The sequence below is a fragment of the Corvus brachyrhynchos genome, unplaced genomic scaffold (genome assembly GCF_000691975.1).
Source record: "Corvus brachyrhynchos isolate BGI_N302 unplaced genomic scaffold, ASM69197v1 scaffold83, whole genome shotgun sequence".
NCBI classification, from domain to species: Eukaryota; Metazoa; Chordata; class Aves; order Passeriformes; family Corvidae; genus Corvus; species Corvus brachyrhynchos.
The window spans coordinates 5,212,042-5,233,197 of record NW_008238464.1 but is presented as its reverse complement, the minus strand read 5'-3'; the positions used below and the strand labels follow the sequence as shown (position 1 = coordinate 5,233,197).

At 39.3% G+C, this 21,156-nt stretch overlaps 1 protein-coding gene across 2 annotated transcripts in view; it reads right to left on the bottom strand.

The window, feature by feature from the left end:
• Window positions 1-21,130, bottom strand: part of SLC5A7 (solute carrier family 5 member 7) — a 29,741-nt gene extending 8,611 nt beyond the window's left edge. Inside the window, exons 1-4 of one of the 2 annotated variants that reach the window (XM_008635840.2) lie at window positions 20,237-21,130; window positions 12,892-13,005; window positions 10,947-11,102; window positions 2,959-3,107 (exon numbers count right to left, since the gene is read on the bottom strand). In XM_008635840.2, coding sequence (XP_008634062.1) covers window positions 2,959-3,107; window positions 10,947-11,102; window positions 12,892-13,005; window positions 20,237-20,414 — 597 coding nt within the window. In that variant the 5' untranslated portion in view covers window positions 20,415-21,130. Of the gene's footprint in view, window positions 1-2,958; window positions 3,108-5,678; window positions 5,835-7,623; window positions 7,735-10,946; window positions 11,103-12,891; window positions 13,006-20,236 lie in introns of those variants that run through there. The other variant, XM_017737177.1, reaches the window with a different exon arrangement.
• Window positions 21,131-21,156: the final 26 nt, after the last annotated feature.

Here is a 21,156-nt window from a genome sequence, read left to right as displayed (position 1 = left end):
GTGCCCATGGGAGGTCCTCATGTTGCAGCAGGTACAGTGCGGCTGCTGCTCATGAGAGCAGACTCATGTTGGAGAGGTTTGCAGAGAACTGTCTCCCGTGGGAGGGAGCCCACAGCCTCACAGGGGAAGGACTCCTCACCCAGAGCAGTAGAAGAAGATCGTGGTGATGGACTGACCAAACCCCCATGCCCTGTCTCCCTGCGCTGTCGGTGAGAAGGAGGGAGGGGCTGGGGGGGGAAGGTGTTCTAAGGGCTTATTTTACTTTTCATTATCCTCCTCTGATTCTGTTAGCAATAAATTCACTTCACAACTTAAGTTGAGCCTGTTTTGCCCTTGAAGTGTTTCTCCCGGTCCTTATCTCACTCATGAAGCCTTCATTAACTATTTTTGTTTTTCCATCCTCTGCCCAGCTGAGGCAGGGGAGGGTGAGTGAGCAGCTCTCGAGGGTGCTTGGTGCTGGGCCAGTGTCAAACCACAATAAAGCAGCAAAATTTTTCAACTGTCTCCAAGATATTTTGAGAGAAAAATACACATATTGTCAACATTAATGGATATTAATATTCTCCTTCCTGAGAAATTCAGGGGGAAGAAGGATCTCAGACAGATTTTTTTATTCTTGTTTCTGAATCTCAAATGTCAAACATATCCAAGTGATGAGCTTCTGAACAGATGTAGTTTGGCCATACTCCACTGAGATTTTCAGTAGGGTAAATATCTAAAAGTCCATCTGGAGTCTGCATGCCACAGCACAGGATTAAATAGGTACTGTATTGCAAATTCATTGTGGGCGTTTGTAAACCATTCCAGTTCCTCACAGTAACCTAGCTCTTTGTGGTCTCAAGGGCTAGCTTTTTATTAGTAAATAAAACCAATCAAGACACTTTCTTTGGCCCTGCAGTTTACTGGGATGTCATAGTTTACATCTATATATGTAGACTCCCTCTCCTGACAAAAGTGACAGCCCTGAACTATTCCTGGGAATTATCTGGGAAAATATAGAGTTTAGAATGGGGAATTAATAATACAGATGGGGAGATAGTAAATAGTTAGGACACAGCACAGGCTGAGGGAAAGTCTCACCAGGCAAGATAAATACAAAGAGATGAGAGTTGCAGGCATGGATACAGGAAGGTGAGGAAGGAAGGAGAGACACTACATGAGATTATAAAGAGAAAAACAAGGATGCACATGGAGTGGCGGGGTAGAAGTTATGGAAAACTAAGGGAAAAGCTGTGGCTGAAAGGAGGAACAGGAGTGATTACAGCATGCCTTTTGTCTTAGGTAAGAACAGGAGAGAAACTAGACATTAGAGGAAGAAGCAGCAAAGCTCTGTGACAGTGGGAATAAAAACTGCACCAGGGCCTGGAGGAGAAGCTGGGATAACTGAATGTCTGCCATCTTCTGCTGTGACACCTACTGTGAGAGGGTCCCATCTCATCTAAAACTGCCTCCCTAGAGCATGACCATTTAGATATTGAGTCTTCCAGCCTCACTGATGACACTCTTGAGCTCATGAATATGGTTTCTTCTGCATTACATTATTGCTGTTTATTTCAAATGGGAAATTACATAAAGAGCCCAACCTGGATTAAAACAAAACACTATAAAGCTATAGATCAAATCATTTAGAAGACTTCTATACGACCTTCATTTGCTTTCCACCCCCATCAGGTTCTTGCTGATTTTAATGTTATTCCCATGGGATCAGGCTCTCTAGCAGTTCATGTGTTGATTGCACTGGAAGAGCATTTCTGTACTTTGATTTATCTCCAGTTCTGGGAATTTCTGTAATGCATGCCATCTGTAGAAACTTAATGTTTCACAAATACTAACATTCACATTTGGGAAAGAGACAGTATTTTCCCCACTGTTCAGATGAAGAACAAAGATATGAGGGGAAGAAGGTCTGGAGTAACTTTTCATTTGAGGTAGCCAGTTGGAACTTGGATTTGCTTTTTCAGGCTATTTAGCACCATTTCCATTAAATGATTTGAAGGCCATAGTCCTCACAGTAAGATGCCGCAGAGTAAGGACACACAGAGAGCTGGTTAGTGACCACCTGTGTAAGCACTGGCTGAAGCAATTTCCCTAGAGCTGCACAAGAACTCTGGTGAAAGCAGAGGAAGAATGCCAGGCCCCCAAGGTGCTATTTGGTTCCTTCATCTTGAGCCACTCCATTTGTTTTAGCATATCTCAGTTCTCTGCACGCCTGTGACCGTCTATTACTGCTACTGGCAAACAAAGACAGCAGCTTCTTTGATTGCACCCTTGTGATCTGGACCCTGTCACATGGATGTTTTTCAATTCGGGGCTTAAAGAACAGCAGTAAATAAAAGGCTACCCACTAGCATATCACTGATAGCTGATGAGGGATATTCACACTACCACACTAAAGCAGCCAAAACATCTGGCGAGACTTCCTATATTATGGTCTCCAAGGATGGTGGAAGGAAATGAGGGAAAAACCAAGAAGGTTAACTAAGTTAACAGGAGGTTAACTAAGCTGTGTGAGCAGGTGACAACCACAGAAAAAAAGAAGCAGTAGAGTATCAACTCTGCAGGTCCAGTGCCAGCATTTCTGGACTACTCTACCAACAGCTTCGTACATCTGATGCCTCCTTCCAGTGCCTGAGCCACAGTCCTATAGATGGACAGGGAAGGATCAGCACCAGTCCTATTCTGAATTAGATAGGTACTCAGGAGAAAAATTGCAAGAGTGTTTGGACTGCCAGACTGGCTGGAAAAAAGCCAAAGAGTCAGACCTCTTGGACAGCACTATTTCCAAAGTACGGGCTGTGCACTGATGCAAATACAGACTCTGTTTCAAAGTCAGCACTCTGTGAGTGGAGTCTGACTGGTTGGCAGTGCTGTGTCTGATACATCCCAGGACACACTTGGCCCTTCTGGCTGTTCAGGACAAAATCCTTGACAAAGTAGGGCAAAAAAAGCCAAACTTACCAGTCCCAGGAAGATGCAGAAAAGCTGAACTACATCGGTATAGGCCACAGAATAAAGTCCACCCACAAGCGTGTACATTGTAGCAATCAGGGCAGAAATAATGACTGAAATATTGACATTAATGTCAATGATCACACTTATAGTTGCACCTAAGGGGAAAACCAAAGCACTGCATGTTAGTGTGTATGTCACAGCATGTCTGATGAGAAGGCCCACCTTTGTTAAGCTGCATATATAGGTCCTGGTCTGACACTTAGTAACAGCACCAATAATTCCCCCACTCTATATTCTGCACACCCTTTCTGCACCTTTGAAGGGAATGGGAAAAGGGAAGCTCCTGTTGGTCTAAGTTCAGCATCTGTCATTTTGCAGGTTCTTAGGAAATGGAGGACAGAAGGGTCCCAACAACCCTTCCTTACATTGCTCAAGGTCTGTAAGGACTACTCTCTCTCGTTCTGCCTGCGAAAAGCAGCTATGCACATCCCTGATTACCACAGTCTTCAGAGAATGTTCTTGCAATGCTACCAGCCAGCTGCCACAGCACTTGCAGGATGCATCCCCTGAGGTCCCATGAGACGGTGTCTGTCCAGTGTATTTTAAAGTTTCCTCACTTGATTCTCTTCCAGCAAGCCTTCCCTGCACTGGACTTTCCCAGGCTTCTCAGGGTCCTGGAATTCCTAAAAACTGGTCTTACCAGTAGAGAACTAAGCAGAAAGGGCACTGATTACCTCAGTCTTTTCCACATCCTTTGCCACCCATCCCATTCAACAGCAGTCCGCATTTTCCCTTTTGTTAGGATGGGCTGTTCTTGAGCATGGAGGAAGTGACCCTGGAATATCAACCAGTTCTTCTGGACTCCAGGACAGTCTCCCATGGGATTCTTCCAAGCAGAATGCTGGAGAGGCCAATCTCTACTCTTCTGAAGTCTATAGTTGCAGTTGTGATATTTGCCTTGTTCCCTCCATCTCATGAACATTGCAGCCAAATCTGGCTTTGACCTTCACACCCCTGACTTGTTCTTCCTCGGTCTAAGTAACAGGTTCAACAGAGCACCTCCCTACATCAGCTCCCTGATCATTTGTGTCAGGAAGTTGTCAGTGCACTCAAGAAACCTCCTGAATGGCTTGTGTCCTCCTGCACTGCCCTTCCAGCAGCTATCAGGATGGTTATATTTCCCTTAGATGTATTAGCTATTTCAAATGATTGCAATGTTTTAAGACCTTGTTTAAAAAATTCTTCTCCTTCTAATTAGGATGATTTAAATTAAACATCTTGCAACAACTTTTAGTGCTTGGAGTTATTGTAGACGGATATTCTGGAGCACATATTTGGAAGAGTTTTGGCCATAGAAGACAGCATGGTGTGTGATATGTAAGAGCCTCTGGGAGCTGACAGGTGTGGTTTTTCCTGCGCAATGAGCCTTCAAAGTTCACGTGCTTAAGGATTACAAGCTCAGATCTCTTTCATAGCTGTAGGACCTGTGTTTCCCATCTACAACCCTGCCAAGCAAGGAGTCATGATGAAGAGCAAGTAGTGAAGAGTACTGGATTAAACATTCATCAGTGAAGACAGGTGTGAAAAAAGAAACTAGATTATTCACAGAATAGTTAAAATCTACAATGACCTTTATAATCATTGAGAATCTTTAACTGTCAGCTGTTACATAAATCTAGAAAGGTATTCACACCACTTGTGTTGAAATAAAAAAGAATGGCTTGTCCTTAATCAAAAATATTCCAAATACTCTGAGTGTTCTTCAAGTTATTCAACTCCTATCACCTCAGCATGCAGTTTTTTCTTAGTGTTTTAAGGATTTTGTGATGAAATTGTGGTAAACAAGCTCCCCATTGCTTTACAGTTCATCAGAGCGCAGTTGGAGAGTTCCTTCAAAGTTTATTTTTTGTTTAAAATAGCTTATGCTAGAAGGCATTACCACATGCATGTGCATTATTAGTATGATTAGTTGGTAAAAGTCAATTACTGGTGCTTCAACTCAAGGGCTTTCTCTGTTCTTAAAGGGGTTTCTAAATTCAGGCATGAAATATAATTAAAAACCCTGGAAGCTGATTTTTTTTTCAGGACTGGATGAGTAGTTGGGTGATTTTCTACTGAGTCATAGTTTCACCAATTCTCTGAATCCTTTCTTGAATCCTAAGTATTTTCTTCATTTTGTCAAGAAGAAAGCCATTTAGAATTGAAGAATTCTTCAATTTATTGATCAGCATCTGGTTTACTCCTATTATTTGTGTTATGGAATGTTCTGTATATGAAGATCTCCTCTATGCAAAGGATTATTTTGTTTAGATGCCTTGACAATGCTGTTGCATATCATTAAGGGAAAATTTGACTGGCTTCTCTCATCCCAGAGATGTAAAAGAAAAGCTGGGTCAGATCTGACAAAAAAGGGATACTTGCAATCACTCATGTCACCCTCACTATTAACAGAATTTTGTTCCTAAATCCTTTCATGCTCTTTGAAGAGGGACAACTTAAAGGTACATGAAAGTGAATAGATACTTTGCATGTCTTTCCCTTACCAAAATAATAAAGGGGTACCATTACGAGATTGAATTGCTAGTTGACATGGGTCTTAGAAATGTCACCATCTGAATAATTTGGCTTAAATAGTTACCATTTTGAGCCAGAATTTTAATGCATTCCCAATATTCTGAATAATTTCTACCTGTAATGAATGAATATTTATACTGCTTATTCCTTACCTAAGGCAGAGAAGATGGCAGCAGCCCAAAACATTTCTCCCATTAAAGCTGGAATAAACAGTAGTCCTCCCATCCTTTTTCCATAAAGCTGCTGAAAAGGGTCCAGCATTGTCACATAGCCTTTGGATCGCATGGGTTTTGCAAAAAAAAGGCCACCTACAAAGAAAAAGCAGCGTAAGACACCAGCTGCAGCTTAGAAATGCATTGCCATTAAGGGATAAAACATTCATTGTCACTTAAGGGTACAAAAAAGTCACCAATACTGTTTGTTTGTTAAAAAGCACAGTTAAAATATTCTCTGGAATCTCTTATCTCTGTCTACAGAATTACTTAAACACACACTCCATTAGTATCTCTGGTCTGATAATAAAATAAAAGGCTTTTTTCTTTTTTCTGGCTCAGTTTATGTAATCTTCCATTATGGATTCTGTCAGAGTTTTGTCTAATTTTGGATTAGCCTAAGGGAATAGCTTTTCTACCTAATCCTGTTGATTCTTAGACCAGAATCCAGCATGAATTTTCACATAGTCCTTCTCTAAAAATAAAACTGTCTGAGATTCCTGAATCAGAAATAGAATTTCACCTGTGGTTTAGTGCACACACAGCAAATCTGATTCTTTCAGGACAATTCAGATTTATTATGTATGTTTCAAACAACTTTACTACACCTGCAGGGTAGGTCAGAGGTCTTCTGAGCTCTGCAGGTGTCAGATTCCATGAAATTTGTCATACATTACTTCACTTATGGATGTTCAGGAATTTTGGTATATCACAATTCTGCTCTGCCTGGCTGGTATATGGGCTGGATATGCACCCAAATGTGCAAAGACCTCTCCTCCTCTAATTCTTTCTGTCTCTGGAAAAAAGGACCTATCTCAGGAAAGCTGAAAGAGCCCTTGTATGGAAACCTGTGTAGTTGAGATCTGCAGGTGACTATAAGCAAGTAGACCTCTATCACAGTAAAACTGCTGTATAAGGTATAATAATGAACTGGAAACCCTGTCAGTTCCCAATAAGATATACTGTATGGTATTTGGCAACCCTTAACTAGGTTCTTCATGACAAGATATGTCATTTATTCACTGTATTGCGCAGAAGATTTTCTGAATTTCTATGTATTGCCTTTTATAACTCATATTTCTTCATTTCATCAAGTTCCCTGAACAGCAGGTACTGGCTTACACACTGTCATCACAGTTTATAGTGTTTATGGGAATGTTGTATTTAGGCAGGTAGATGCAGAAATTCTCCAGCATTTTTTTCTTTTTGCTATTTTTGATTTGGTAATGGATCCTTTTCTTATTCTACTTGTCATGCCATCATTGCAAAAGACAATTAAAGAAGAACAAAAAACCATAATCTATTAGGATGTTCAAACACCTGTCAAAGGAAATAGGAGGTATTCTAACCTCTAAAACTAAATTGCTTGAAAAATTAGGAAAAAAAGTCGTATAGAGAACAAACAGGGGGATTACATCAATCTTAAATACTTCCAGTCTGAAGCAACAATATTTCTCCCAACCTTGTATTTGTAATTTTGGTTATTTGTTTTTTTAAAGAAGGATAAAAAATTCCTCCCCTCAAACCTTCATGTATGGATCATACCTACAGAAATACTTTCCTGTCTGTGCTCTGCAGCTAGATACATGGTCACATATATGGACTTCCTTTCTCTGCAGTGGCCCCCCTGCCCCCACCCCCCCTGCCCCGAACAATATGGTTGTAATAATCAAATAGGTCTTGACAAGGAGTTTAGCAGACTTGAGATATCAAACTATTTATAGAGATTTTCTGGTGGTTTTTTTCAATAGCCAAACCTACCAGCAGAAGGGATCCAGTTCATATCAGCATCCTTTTATCAGACTCTAGTTGTTTCATTGCAAGTAATGGACCTGACTTCAGAACCCTTTAAAATGAGGGACTACTAGTTTTAATCTTTGCTTACCTAAAATCAGGCTAAGGGAATATCCAATAGGTGCCTGAGCCCAAGCTAGACCATAGCCTGGGACATACACAGCTTCTGCTGTCCCATTGATGTAGCCTCCTCCAACCCACGTGGCTGAAAAGGAAGAGATGGAAAAGTCTTTAATGTCCACAAAGAAAGAAAAGCTCATACACTGTATAATAAAATTGTCATTATGTATGATACCGTTATTTTTTATTATATGAACAATTCAAGTGCCAGGCATGGCATCCTTCTATTAAAGGCAGTCCTAATTTGAATTTACAGCCTAAGCATATGAAAAAAGAAGTCAAATGGATGGAGGCCATCATCAAAGTGTCTAAGTCTCTGTAAGCCAGTGAAGATGTGAGGGCTGAGTCCCCCACTACTTATTTACCATTATTTTGTTTGTGTTAGTACAAATGAAGGAGAATAAGGAGTATAAGGGGGGATCTGAAGAACACTTAAATTAGGCAGAAGTTTAATGAACACTTCATTTACTAGAGCCTTCATGAAAAAAAAGCCTATAAACCTTGTTCCATTTTAAATTGTTGCTATATAAGGCATATTAATAAACTCTGAGTTCTCAGAATACTTCTATGTAGGGTTGTGGTGCTTTTTTTGTTGCTATAAAAGTTCTAAACTTTGATTCATTTATTTTATGCTTCCTTGAGCCGTATTCCATAAGGGATATGTGCTATCTCCAATATTTCTGATTTTCTCTCTCTAAAAAGCAGTATTTTTAATATACCAACCTCTGACACTTAATGAGTTGATTCTCTGCCTTTAAGGGAAGTTTCTACATTTGAGAATTTGGGATCAACTGTACATATGAGAGAAAAACTCTAACACAGAAATGTATGGCGATTAGATCTGCAAAAATACTTCATAACAAATCAAGTAATAAAATTTATCTCTTCCTGTTTGCAGATCCTGTGCAAAAACGTTTTTGATTATCTCTAATGTATAATGAGCAAGTTTTATAAATCTAGGTTTGCATTTTGAGCAAGGGCAGAAAGACCATTACAAGTCCTAGATTTTTGTAATCATGTTTTGGTTTGTGTCAGAAGCATTATTTTCTCATATAAGAGTAGTTAGGGTTTCTGTGTAGAAAGTCTCAATACTTCAAAATGTATTTTCCTTAAACATTCTTCAGAATTTTCCCATCATCCACCATGGTACAAGCAAACTTGATTTTGTGTTTAAGACAAACAATTGAGAGAAAAACAAATTAAGAAAATTTGATAAAATTCCTTAAGAAATTTCATTAAGAGCTAAATAACCACTCTTGTCTGCTTGACTGTGATATCTCTCAAGTACTACTAGAGGGTATTTTGCTGAATTTCACCATGGCTTTAGAATCAAAGATCTCCAGCAACCAAAAAATTACAATTGTCCCCCTTTCAGTAATTTGAAGCACAGAAATGGACCATTCTGTTGTTGGAAATGGTATAATGGACTTTTATGAGGGATGTGCATGCAGAGAAAGACTGCAAAAAAAGAAGTGACCCAAGGAGACCTGTTACGAGTAGACTTTTGGTTATCAAGACCTGTTGTGTACTATAGAGATTAGAGGTGAGTGATGCCCATAGGGACCACATGGGGAAGATGGGTTAAGGCTGATTCTTAACGAGAAGAACACGAATACATCATCTACATAAAAAATTGTCAAACATTTGGGATTTTGTGATTCCTGACAGTGCGAATTAAGATAGAGGGGAGTATGATACTTTGTTTGCCAGAGTTCTAGAATTGTAGAATTGTTTGGGTTGAAAGGGACCTTAAAATTCTTCTATTTCTAACCCCTCTGTGATGGGCAGGGATGCTACTCACTAGACAAGGTTGCTCAAAGCCCTGTCAAACCTGTCCTTAAACACTTCCAGGGATGGGCCATCCACACCTTCTCTGGGCAACCTGTTCCAGTGTGTCACCACCCTCACGGTAAAGAATTTCTTCCCAATATATAATCTAAATCTACCCTTCTTCAGTTCCCTACCTCTACATCTCATCCTATCACTACATGCCCTGATCCCCATCTTTTCTATAAGCCCCCTTTAGGTACTGTAAGGCTGCTATCAGGTCTGCACAGATCTTTCTCCTCTCCAGGCTAAACAACCCCAACTCTCTCAGCCTGTCCCAGGGATCAATGTTGGGCCAAGTCCTGTTTAGTATCTTTACAGATGATCTGGATGAGGAGAGTTAGTCTACCATTAGCAAATTTGCAGATACCACAAAGTTGGGTCAGAGTGTTGATCTGCAGGAATGTAAGATATGGACAGGCTGGAGAGATGGGCTGAGGCCAGTTGTATGAGGTTCAAGAAGACCAAGTGCCAAGTCTTAGACTTTGGTCACAACAACCCCAGGCAGTGCTACAGGCTGGGGACAGAGTAGCTGGAAGGGAGTCCAGCACAAAAGGACCTGGGGGTGCTGGTCAACAGCAGCTGAACACGAGCCAGCAGTGCTCAGGAGGCCAAGAAGGCCAATGGCAACCTGGCCTGTATCAAGAATAGTGCAGCCAGCAGACCAGGAAAGACATCATGCTGCAGTACTTGGCATCTCTAGTACTGTGTCCAGTTCTGGGCCCCTCACTTTAAAAAGGACATCAAGGTGCACAAGTGTGTCCAGCAAAGGGCAACAAGGCTTGTGAAAGGTCTAGAAAACATATCTTATTAGGAACAACTGAGGCAGCTGGGTTTGCTTAGTCTGGAGAAGAGTAGGACCTCATTGCTCTCTACAACTACCTTATAGGAGGATGTAGTGAGTATTTTCTTCATTTTGTCAAGAAGAAAGCCATTTAGAATTGAAGAATTCTTCAATTTATTGATCAGCATCTGGTTTACTCCTATTATTTGTGTTATGGAATGTTCTGTATATGAAGATCTCCTCTATGCAAAGGATTATTTTGTTTAGATGCCTTGACAATGCTGTTGCATATCATTAAGGGAAAATTTGACTGGCTTCTCTCATCCCAGAGATGTAAAAGAAAAGCTGGGTCAGATCTGACAAAAAAGGGGTACTTGCAATCACTCATGTCACCCTCACTATTAACAGAATTTTGTTCCTAAATCCTTTCATGCTCTTTGAAGAGGGACAACTTAAAGGTACATGAAAGTGAATAGATACTTTGCATGTCTTTCCCTTACCAAAATAATAAAGGGGTACCATTACGAGATTGAATTGCTAGTTGACATGGGTCTTAGAAATGTCACCATCTGAATAATTTGGCTTAAATAGTTACCATTTTGAGCCAGAATTTTAATGCATTCCCAATATTCTGAATAATTTCTACCTGTAATGAATGAATATTTATACTGCTTATTCCTTACCTAAGGCAGAGAAGATGGCAGCAGCCCAAAACATTTCTCCCATTAAAGCTGGAATAAACAGTAGTCCTCCCATCCTTTTTCCATAAAGCTGCTGAAAAGGGTCCAGCATTGTCACATAGCCTTTGGATCGCATGGGTTTTGCAAAAAAAAGGCCACCTACAAAGAAAAAGCAGCGTAAGACACCAGCTGCAGCTTAGAAATGCATTGCCATTAAGGGATAAAACATTCATTGTCACTTAAGGGTACAAAAAAGTCACCAATACTGTTTGTTTGTTAAAAAGCACAGTTAAAATATTCTCTGGAATCTCTTATCTCTGTCTACAGAATTACTTAAACACACACTCCATTAGTATCTCTGGTCTGATAATAAAATAAAAGGCTTTTTTCTTTTTTCTGGCTCAGTTTATGTAATCTTCCATTATGGATTCTGTCAGAGTTTTGTCTAATTTTGGATTAGCCTAAGGGAATAGCTTTTCTACCTAATCCTGTTGATTCTTAGACCAGAATCCAGCATGAATTTTCACATAGTCCTTCTCTAAAAATAAAACTGTCTGAGATTCCTGAATCAGAAATAGAATTTCACCTGTGGTTTAGTGCACACACAGCAAATCTGATTCTTTCAGGACAATTCAGATTTATTATGTATGTTTCAAACAACTTTACTACACCTGCAGGGTAGGTCAGAGGTCTTCTGAGCTCTGCAGGTGTCAGATTCCATGAAATTTGTCATACATTACTTCACTTATGGATGTTCAGGAATTTTGGTATATCACAATTCTGCTCTGCCTGGCTGGTATATGGGCTGGATATGCACCCAAATGTGCAAAGACCTCTCCTCCTCTAATTCTTTCTGTCTCTGGAAAAAAGGACCTATCTCAGGAAAGCTGAAAGAGCCCTTGTATGGAAACCTGTGTAGTTGAGATCTGCAGGTGACTATAAGCAAGTAGACCTCTATCACAGTAAAACTGCTGTATAAGGTATAATAATGAACTGGAAACCCTGTCAGTTCCCAATAAGATATACTGTATGGTATTTGGCAACCCTTAACTAGGTTCTTCATGACAAGATATGTCATTTATTCACTGTATTGCGCAGAAGATTTTCTGAATTTCTATGTATTGCCTTTTATAACTCATATTTCTTCATTTCATCAAGTTCCCTGAACAGCAGGTACTGGCTTACACACTGTCATCACAGTTTATAGTGTTTATGGGAATGTTGTATTTAGGCAGGTAGATGCAGAAATTCTCCAGCATTTTTTTCTTTTTGCTATTTTTGATTTGGTAATGGATCCTTTTCTTATTCTACTTGTCATGCCATCATTGCAAAAGACAATTAAAGAAGAACAAAAAACCATAATCTATTAGGATGTTCAAACACCTGTCAAAGGAAATAGGAGGTATTCTAACCTCTAAAACTAAATTGCTTGAAAAATTAGGAAAAAAAGTCGTATAGAGAACAAACAGGGGGATTACATCAATCTTAAATACTTCCAGTCTGAAGCAACAATATTTCTCCCAACCTTGTATTTGTAATTTTGGTTATTTGTTTTTTTAAAGAAGGATAAAAAATTCCTCCCCTCAAACCTTCATGTATGGATCATACCTACAGAAATACTTTCCTGTCTGTGCTCTGCAGCTAGATACATGGTCACATATATGGACTTCCTTTCTCTGCAGTGGCCCCCCTGCCCCCACCCCCCCTGCCCCGAACAATATGGTTGTAATAATCAAATAGGTCTTGACAAGGAGTTTAGCAGACTTGAGATATCAAACTATTTATAGAGATTTTCTGGTGGTTTTTTTCAATAGCCAAACCTACCAGCAGAAGGGATCCAGTTCATATCAGCATCCTTTTATCAGACTCTAGTTGTTTCATTTCAAGTAATGGACCTGACTTCAGAACCCTTTAAAATGAGGGACTACTAGTTTTAATCTTTGCTTACCTAAAATCAGGCTAAGGGAATATCCAATAGGTGCCTGAGCCCAAGCTAGACCATAGCCTGGGACATACACAGCTTCTGCTGTCCCATTGATGTAGCCTCCTCCAACCCACGTGGCTGAAAAGGAAGAGATGGAAAAGTCTTTAATGTCCACAAAGAAAGAAAAGCTCATACACTGTATAATAAAATTGTCATTATGTATGATACCGTTATTTTTTATTATATGAACAATTCAAGTGCCAGGCATGGCATCCTTCTATTAAAGGCAGTCCTAATTTGAATTTACAGCCTAAGCATATGAAAAAAGAAGTCAAATGGATGGAGGCCATCATCAAAGTGTCTAAGTCTCTGTAAGCCAGTGAAGATGTGAGGGCTGAGTCCCCCACTACTTATTTACCATTATTTTGTTTGTGTTAGTACAAATGAAGGAGAATAAGGAGTATAAGGGGGGATCTGAAGAACACTTAAATTAGGCAGAAGTTTAATGAACACTTCATTTACTAGAGCCTTCATGAAAAAAAAGCCTATAAACCTTGTTCCATTTTAAATTGTTGCTATATAAGGCATATTAATAAACTCTGAGTTCTCAGAATACTTCTATGTAGGGTTGTGGTGCTTTTTTTGTTGCTATAAAAGTTCTAAACTTTGATTCATTTATTTTATGCTTCCTTGAGCCGTATTCCATAAGGGATATGTGCTATCTCCAATATTTCTGATTTTCTCTCTCTAAAAAGCAGTATTTTTAATATACCAACCTCTGACACTTAATGAGTTGATTCTCTGCCTTTAAGGGAAGTTTCTACATTTGAGAATTTGGGATCAACTGTACATATGAGAGAAAAACTCTAACACAGAAATGTATGGCGATTAGATCTGCAAAAATACTTCATAACAAATCAAGTAATAAAATTTATCTCTTCCTGTTTGCAGATCCTGTGCAAAAACGTTTTTGATTATCTCTAATGTATAATGAGCAAGTTTTATAAATCTAGGTTTGCATTTTGAGCAAGGGCAGAAAGACCATTACAAGTCCTAGATTTTTGTAATCATGTTTTGGTTTGTGTCAGAAGCATTATTTTCTCATATAAGAGTAGTTAGGGTTTCTGTGTAGAAAGTCTCAATACTTCAAAATGTATTTTCCTTAAACATTCTTCAGAATTTTCCCATCATCCACCATGGTACAAGCAAACTTGATTTTGTGTTTAAGACAAACAATTGAGAGAAAAACAAATTAAGAAAATTTGATAAAATTCCTTAAGAAATTTCATTAAGAGCTAAATAACCACTCTTGTCTGCTTGACTGTGATATCTCTCAAGTACTACTAGAGGGTATTTTGCTGAATTTCACCATGGCTTTAGAATCAAAGATCTCCAGCAACCAAAAAATTACAATTGTCCCCCTTTCAGTAATTTGAAGCACAGAAATGGACCATTCTGTTGTTGGAAATGGTATAATGGACTTTTATGAGGGATGTGCATGCAGAGAAAGACTGCAAAAAAAGAAGTGACCCAAGGAGACCTGTTACGAGTAGACTTTTGGTTATCAAGACCTGTTGTGTACTATAGAGATTAGAGGTGAGTGATGCCCATAGGGACCACATGGGGAAGATGGGTTAAGGCTGATTCTTAACGAGAAGAACACGAATACATCATCTACATAAAAAATTGTCAAACATTTGGGATTTTGTGATTCCTGACAGTGCGAATTAAGATAGAGGGGAGTATGATACTTTGTTTGCCAGAGTTCTAGAATTGTAGAATTGTTTGGGTTGAAAGGGACCTTAAAATTCTTCTATTTCTAACCCCTCTGTGATGGGCAGGGATGCTACTCACTAGACAAGGTTGCTCAAAGCCCTGTCAAACCTGTCCTTAAACACTTCCAGGGATGGGCCATCCACACCTTCTCTGGGCAACCTGTTCCAGTGTGTCACCACCCTCACGGTAAAGAATTTCTTCCCAATATATAATCTAAATCTACCCTTCTTCAGTTCCCTACCTCTACATCTCATCCTATCACTACATGCCCTGATCCCCATCTTTTCTATAAGCCCCCTTTAGGTACTGTAAGGCTGCTATCAGGTCTGCACAGATCTTTCTCCTCTCCAGGCTAAACAACCCCAACTCTCTCAGCCTGTCCCAGGGATCAATGTTGGGCCAAGTCCTGTTTAGTATCTTTACAGATGATCTGGATGAGGAGAGTTAGTCTACCATTAGCAAATTTGCAGATACCACAAAGTTGGGTCAGAGTGTTGATCTGCAGGAATGTAAGATATGGACAGGCTGGAGAGATGGGCTGAGGCCAGTTGTATGAGGTTCAAGAAGACCAAGTGCCAAGTCTTAGACTTTGGTCACAACAACCCCAGGCAGTGCTACAGGCTGGGGACAGAGTAGCTGGAAGGGAGTCCAGCACAAAAGGACCTGGGGGTGCTGGTCAACAGCAGCTGAACACGAGCCAGCAGTGCTCAGGAGGCCAAGAAGGCCAATGGCAACCTGGCCTGTATCAAGAATAGTGCAGCCAGCAGACCAGGAAAGACATCATGCTGCAGTACTTGGCATCTCTAGTACTGTGTCCAGTTCTGGGCCCCTCACTTTAAAAAGGACATCAAGGTGCACAAGTGTGTCCAGCAAAGGGCAACAAGGCTTGTGAAAGGTCTAGAAAACATATCTTATTAGGAACAACTGAGGCAGCTGGGTTTGCTTAGTCTGGAGAAGAGTAGGACCTCATTGCTCTCTACAACTACCTTATAGGAGGATGTAGTGATGTGGGGCCAGTCTCTTCTACCATGCCTGCAGTGAAAGGACAAGAGGAAATGGCCTTAAGCTGAGACAGGTGAGATTCAGGTTAGATGTTAGAAAGGAATTTTTGACTGTTAGGTTGGTCAGGCCTTGGAGTAGGTTGCCCAGGGAGGTGGTGGAGTCACCATCCCTGGAGATGTTCCAGAGGCATCTGGATCTGGCACTGAATGATGTGGTTTAGGGGTTACAGTGGTAGTGCTGGGTTGACAGTCGGACTCGATGATTTTAAAGGTCTCTTCCAATCCTGATGATTCTATAATTCTGTGATTCGAAGTTTTTCTCAACAGGGCTGCTCTTAATCTGCTCCTCACCCACCCTGTATCCATCTTTGGGTTTGCCCTGATGCAGGTGGAGTATCTTAACACTTGGCCTCTTACACTTGGCCAGGTACCTCTGTATGGGATCCCTTCCCTCTCGATTATCAACCACAGCACTCATCTTGGTGTCATCTGCAACCTTGCTGAGAGTGCCCTCAATCCTACTGTCCTGACAAAGCCGTTGAATAATATTGGTCCCAGCACGGACCCCTGAGCAACACCACTCAGCCTTCAACAGACCACTACTGAACCTTAAGTCCATGGCTACCTGGGATGTGTGTTGCCTGTTGTGTGTCAAGCAGCACAGTCTTATGGAATAAGCACTTGTATACAATATCAAAACTAAATATTTAGAAAAGGAAGTATATTTGTCTCTTTCCCCAGAAAATTCATAAGCATGAATTCTACATGAATGATACTTGGTTACAGGTGGGAATAATATCCCATTGTCAAGGACAGATATCCAACATTGCTGCAGCTGTAGTGAAGGGGGCTTCCAGTTCCAGCATTGATTTGCCAAGGGTTGCTACAGAGGTGTCAGGTGTTCTCCAAGGAGCACTTGGATGCCATGACTAGCTCCCTTGTTTTCTTCTGGAGGAGATCAAGTCAGTTCCCTTCTGTGCGATGTTGTAGGGGTCATTACTCTCCTCTGTCTGCAGGGCAGACAGATATTGCTGTGTAAGGTGGCATGAAGGATTTAGCCCTTATTTTTAATTTTATTTCTTGATTTCTGGATTGGGGTTTGAAAAATTGCTGCTGATCAATTTTTCTGTGCACATGACTGTTCTGGAACATCTGTCAAGGACCACAGAGCTCTAGGAAGGTGCTATATGTCTTCTTCTGAGGGGGTGAATGGCTAGTCAGCACGTACACTGACATAGGTAAATACAGTAGAAATGAAATAAAGGGATAAGATAGAATGAGATTTCAACCTTAGATATTAATTTTCTGATCCTCATTTGCTAAGCCACAATTTAAAGTTAGTTTAATACCTTTATTTTTGGTGAAATTATTCTTTTTTTTTTTTACCTAAATCAGCCAAAAGGAATACAATATTTAATAATCTATGGAAGCATTCATGTGGTAATCTGTTTTAATCTTCCCTTTGCCTGCTGTCTGAAGAACAACAAAAATGCAGCAAATACCAAAATCCATTTAAAACATGCACCCTAAAAAATGATCAGACAAATACTGAGGGTAAGGAGTGCAATTTTTCTTCTAGTTCCCGTGAGACACACAGAAGTTGATCTCTGAGTTCTTGATATATATTGATATATATTAGAAAAGCAAATTTTTTGGCACTTCTTTGGAACAATTCCTTGTCTGACCACTCAAATTATTTAATAAACTTATCAAGTTCTGTAAAATGAAAATTCTGATCCAAGGATTAGAATAAAATAGAATAGTGTAATGTTTCTTTTTCATGTGGAAGGATACATAGCTCTATCCAACTAAAATGCAAAAATTACATCAATAGATTATTACCTTTCGGGTCATGCTTGTGAGCATTTAGTTATGTAATCGCAACTATTTCCTTTGAGGTTTAAACTCAATCACCAAAATCCAATTAGATTCAAGTTTGTTGCAGATACCACTTCTTAAAAAATTCATTCACCAAAATAAGGAAGCCTAGTATTTAATGCAACATTTTATCTATAATTATGTAAAAATGATACACAGATTAAATATGTGTCTACTGTGGTACAATATTAGTTCATTTTAATATGACATGCTCCACAATTCAACCTTTTCACTCTTTCTATTTTTTGTACTTGCAGACACACTCAACCTTCAACAGGCTTTGTGTTCAGCATTTCAGTAGCTGGTTGATACAGCTTTTTCTTCTTCAGGACCATAGCATATATCCAAAAATATCCACAGCTGTTATTTGTAGGTAGTACTTTAAGATTATTCAATCTTGTTTAGAAAATCAACTATCATTACTCAGGAATCTTGACTTTGATGCTTATGTTCTGAATTTTATTTTAAGTTTATAGGCTAAGTGCTGTCATCCTCTCTACTAAGTAGCCCTAGAAACTTCTATGACTTTCATAGCCAATACCTGTGGAACATTGTAGTGCTTGTCTCAGGCAAAAAAGATAGAATAAGGCCTTATCTCATAACCCAAAGTGCTTCATGTACATACAAACAATTTCCTTTTAACTGGATAACTGGATAACTTTAAAAAAATTCTTGCTTTCCTTTTGCTGGGTATGCTTTGCTTATAATTTACACTTAGACAATTAAACCTGAAAAATATAAAGACAGTGTTGGAATAATCATGTATTGTGCATAGTCATGGTTGTGAGGTGCAAAATCAGCATCAATCATTTTTTAAAAAGCAAGTATGCCCTTGAATAATGTGTCCATTTTGTAAAAATTACAAACCTGTAAAAATTATTGCAGATTTTCATCAGCTTACTTTCATAATTGTTTTATTACGACTTTTGAAATCGAGTGTCCCAAACACCCTCACGGAGACAAAACTCAGACTAACCCCTGGTTGAGCAGATTTGTGCCCACATCTGGCTTTATGTGACAGGCGTGGTTTGCTGTGGCTCAAAGTGTAGGTTAGTTGCCATATCAAGCTTTAATTGCCCTATTTAAAGAAGGCATAGGGGAAAAGAGTGTCAGGACTGACAGTATAAAATCCATGATAGTTTTAGCTACTCAAAGGCTTTGGGATCAGTCTGATATTCTACTGCAAGGATGAGATACTGCACCATCTCTAGAGCTTGCACAATACAGGATGAACATGTGTGGGTCTGAATTGTGGTGGCTATAGAAATTGCCTGAGATATAGGAAATCCCAGTTCAGGTCTCATCTGTGCTTCAGCTGTTACACAAAATATTCCTGCAAAATAGGATTAAGGAAACCAGAATTTGTGTCTTCTATATGCAAAGCTGTAAGTCGTAGCCACTTCTGTGGGAAAAGCCTTTTTTATCTCAACTCCCCCAATTTAATTTTTAGTGTTTTGTGGCAACCAAACACTATTCTGGTTTCAGTGCTCTTGAAAACATTTCTGCAAAATATTCTGGTTTCAGTGCTCTTGAAAACATTTCATTCAGCAGAAAGCAGTCTAACCAGCTCTTGCTGTGAGCAGAATCTCATCATATCTTATGCATCAGTAGCTGATAGATGCGTGATACAGTAAATTACAGCATAGTGCAAAAAGTAGAACATCAAACTGTATTCAAACTTTATTGTCTTTTACATTCTTTACTCAATATCTAAATATTCAGTCTTTGAATGAGCAAAATGCCCCTGCAAAAGAATGTGAATTTATCTCAAATAAAGAATGCAGAATTTTGGCCCAAGTTTTACCTGGCTCTTCCTTATTAGATAATTCTGAAAGCAGAACAGGACAAAACAGCAAAACATAAATATAGTCAGATAAATTCAACCTGACAATTGAAAGGGGTTTGCCCGAATAGGATTTAGATTAAATAAAGAAAAAAAAAAGCATGCCTAAAAATTAAATTGCCTTAATAATAATGGATTCACTCTTCCTATAATGCATTTTTGTTCCAATACCATAATACAAGCTTTGAGATTTTGGAATGTATTGTGAATATTTTATTTACCCAGGTAAGACAGATGGTTTGACTGACTCTGGGAGTCAATGTTTACAAAATCAGTGAAGAACTCTTCCTTCACCCAGGGTTTTCTTACTGATACTACTATTGAGAGTAATGCACTATTTTGTCAAACTGCTGAAAAAGAAGCTAAAAGAATCCACAGAATAAGTTTGCTGAAATCTGTACAATTACAAGTTTGGAGTTATGCCAGTTTTCTTTTCGAAAGTTAATTTATGCTGCACACCCTCCCCTCCCCTCCCCTCCCCACCAATCTCTTTCTCTATAAACTTTGTTTTACTCAGATTAAACAAACCCAAAACTAATGCACAAATTTGGATGGTTTTAAAAACAGTAAGTTATTTTAAAACTTTCTTATTCATCTACATTAATTCCATACTTTTGTTCCAAACATATCTGATCTACAGATGAATAGGGAAGCAATGAACACTAATGAAAATATATTCTTCCTGTAAGATTTACAAATATTTGTTGTTTTTATACAGATGCTACCTCTGGCTGTTCACTAAACAATTGGATAAAAAGTATATGTATTTTCCCCATTTCGCATTATTCAACGCACAGATTGCAATTCATTCAGATGGAAAACTGACAAGTCATACGCTGGCTAGGAAACAAAAAGGTGGTTTTTTACATACCTGTCATTGTAAATCCACCAACTAGCAAACCAATGTCTCTTCCACCGACTATAATAGCTTCACTGCGATCTCCTTCACTGCCGGTGTTCTTGGTTTTCCAAGCAGCCCATATCCCTACTGCCAGGATTGCCAGGTAGAAGACAACTATGGCCACCAGTCCCTCCACATGGAAAGCCATGTTGAAGTCCCAACTGCTTCTTTTATCGCTATTTCATTAAGACCTCTGGAGAGAATGCAATAATACGTCTGCTTTTAACAAACCTGCTTTTTAGCACCAGTGTACAAAAACCCTCAGATGGTTTTTGGAGAGACTAATCTGGTGAATTTATGAAACGAGAATTTCAGATATAATTGAGATTAATGTTACATGCCAATTAAAACACCTGTGGAGCAACAACCAATGGTTATAGCCTCTGAATGTGAAGGGGAATGAATGACATGGCTGCAAGCTACATTACTCTTAGAGGTCAGTTACTGAGCACTGAATTACTCTGGTGTCACCAAGTCCTCAGTGTGCGGGAACTTTTCAGTCACGGACTAGTTTGGTACAAGGGATAGACGATCTTGGCCATGTAGACTATTAAAAAAGTCTCTATTTAGTCTGAAGACAAAACTGCTTTAAGTTATAACAGAAACATGGATAAGTAGTAGCTACAACAGCAAAACACATCTTTTAAGTGTTTGTATTGGAATGCTGAGTCTTTTCCCCCTTGTAACATCTCCCGTATTTTAAAATCTGCGCTTTCTTTGTTGCAACATTTAATTGTCCAGCATGAAAAGCATCAATCTATTCTCTCTCACACATTTTGAAAAGCAAACGGAAAGCTTAAAAGCTGTCGGAAGACAGAAATGTTGAAGTATACGAAGCACAGCGGCGGAAAACTCCCGAGCGACGCAGGCAGCGGCTGCCCCGTACCCAG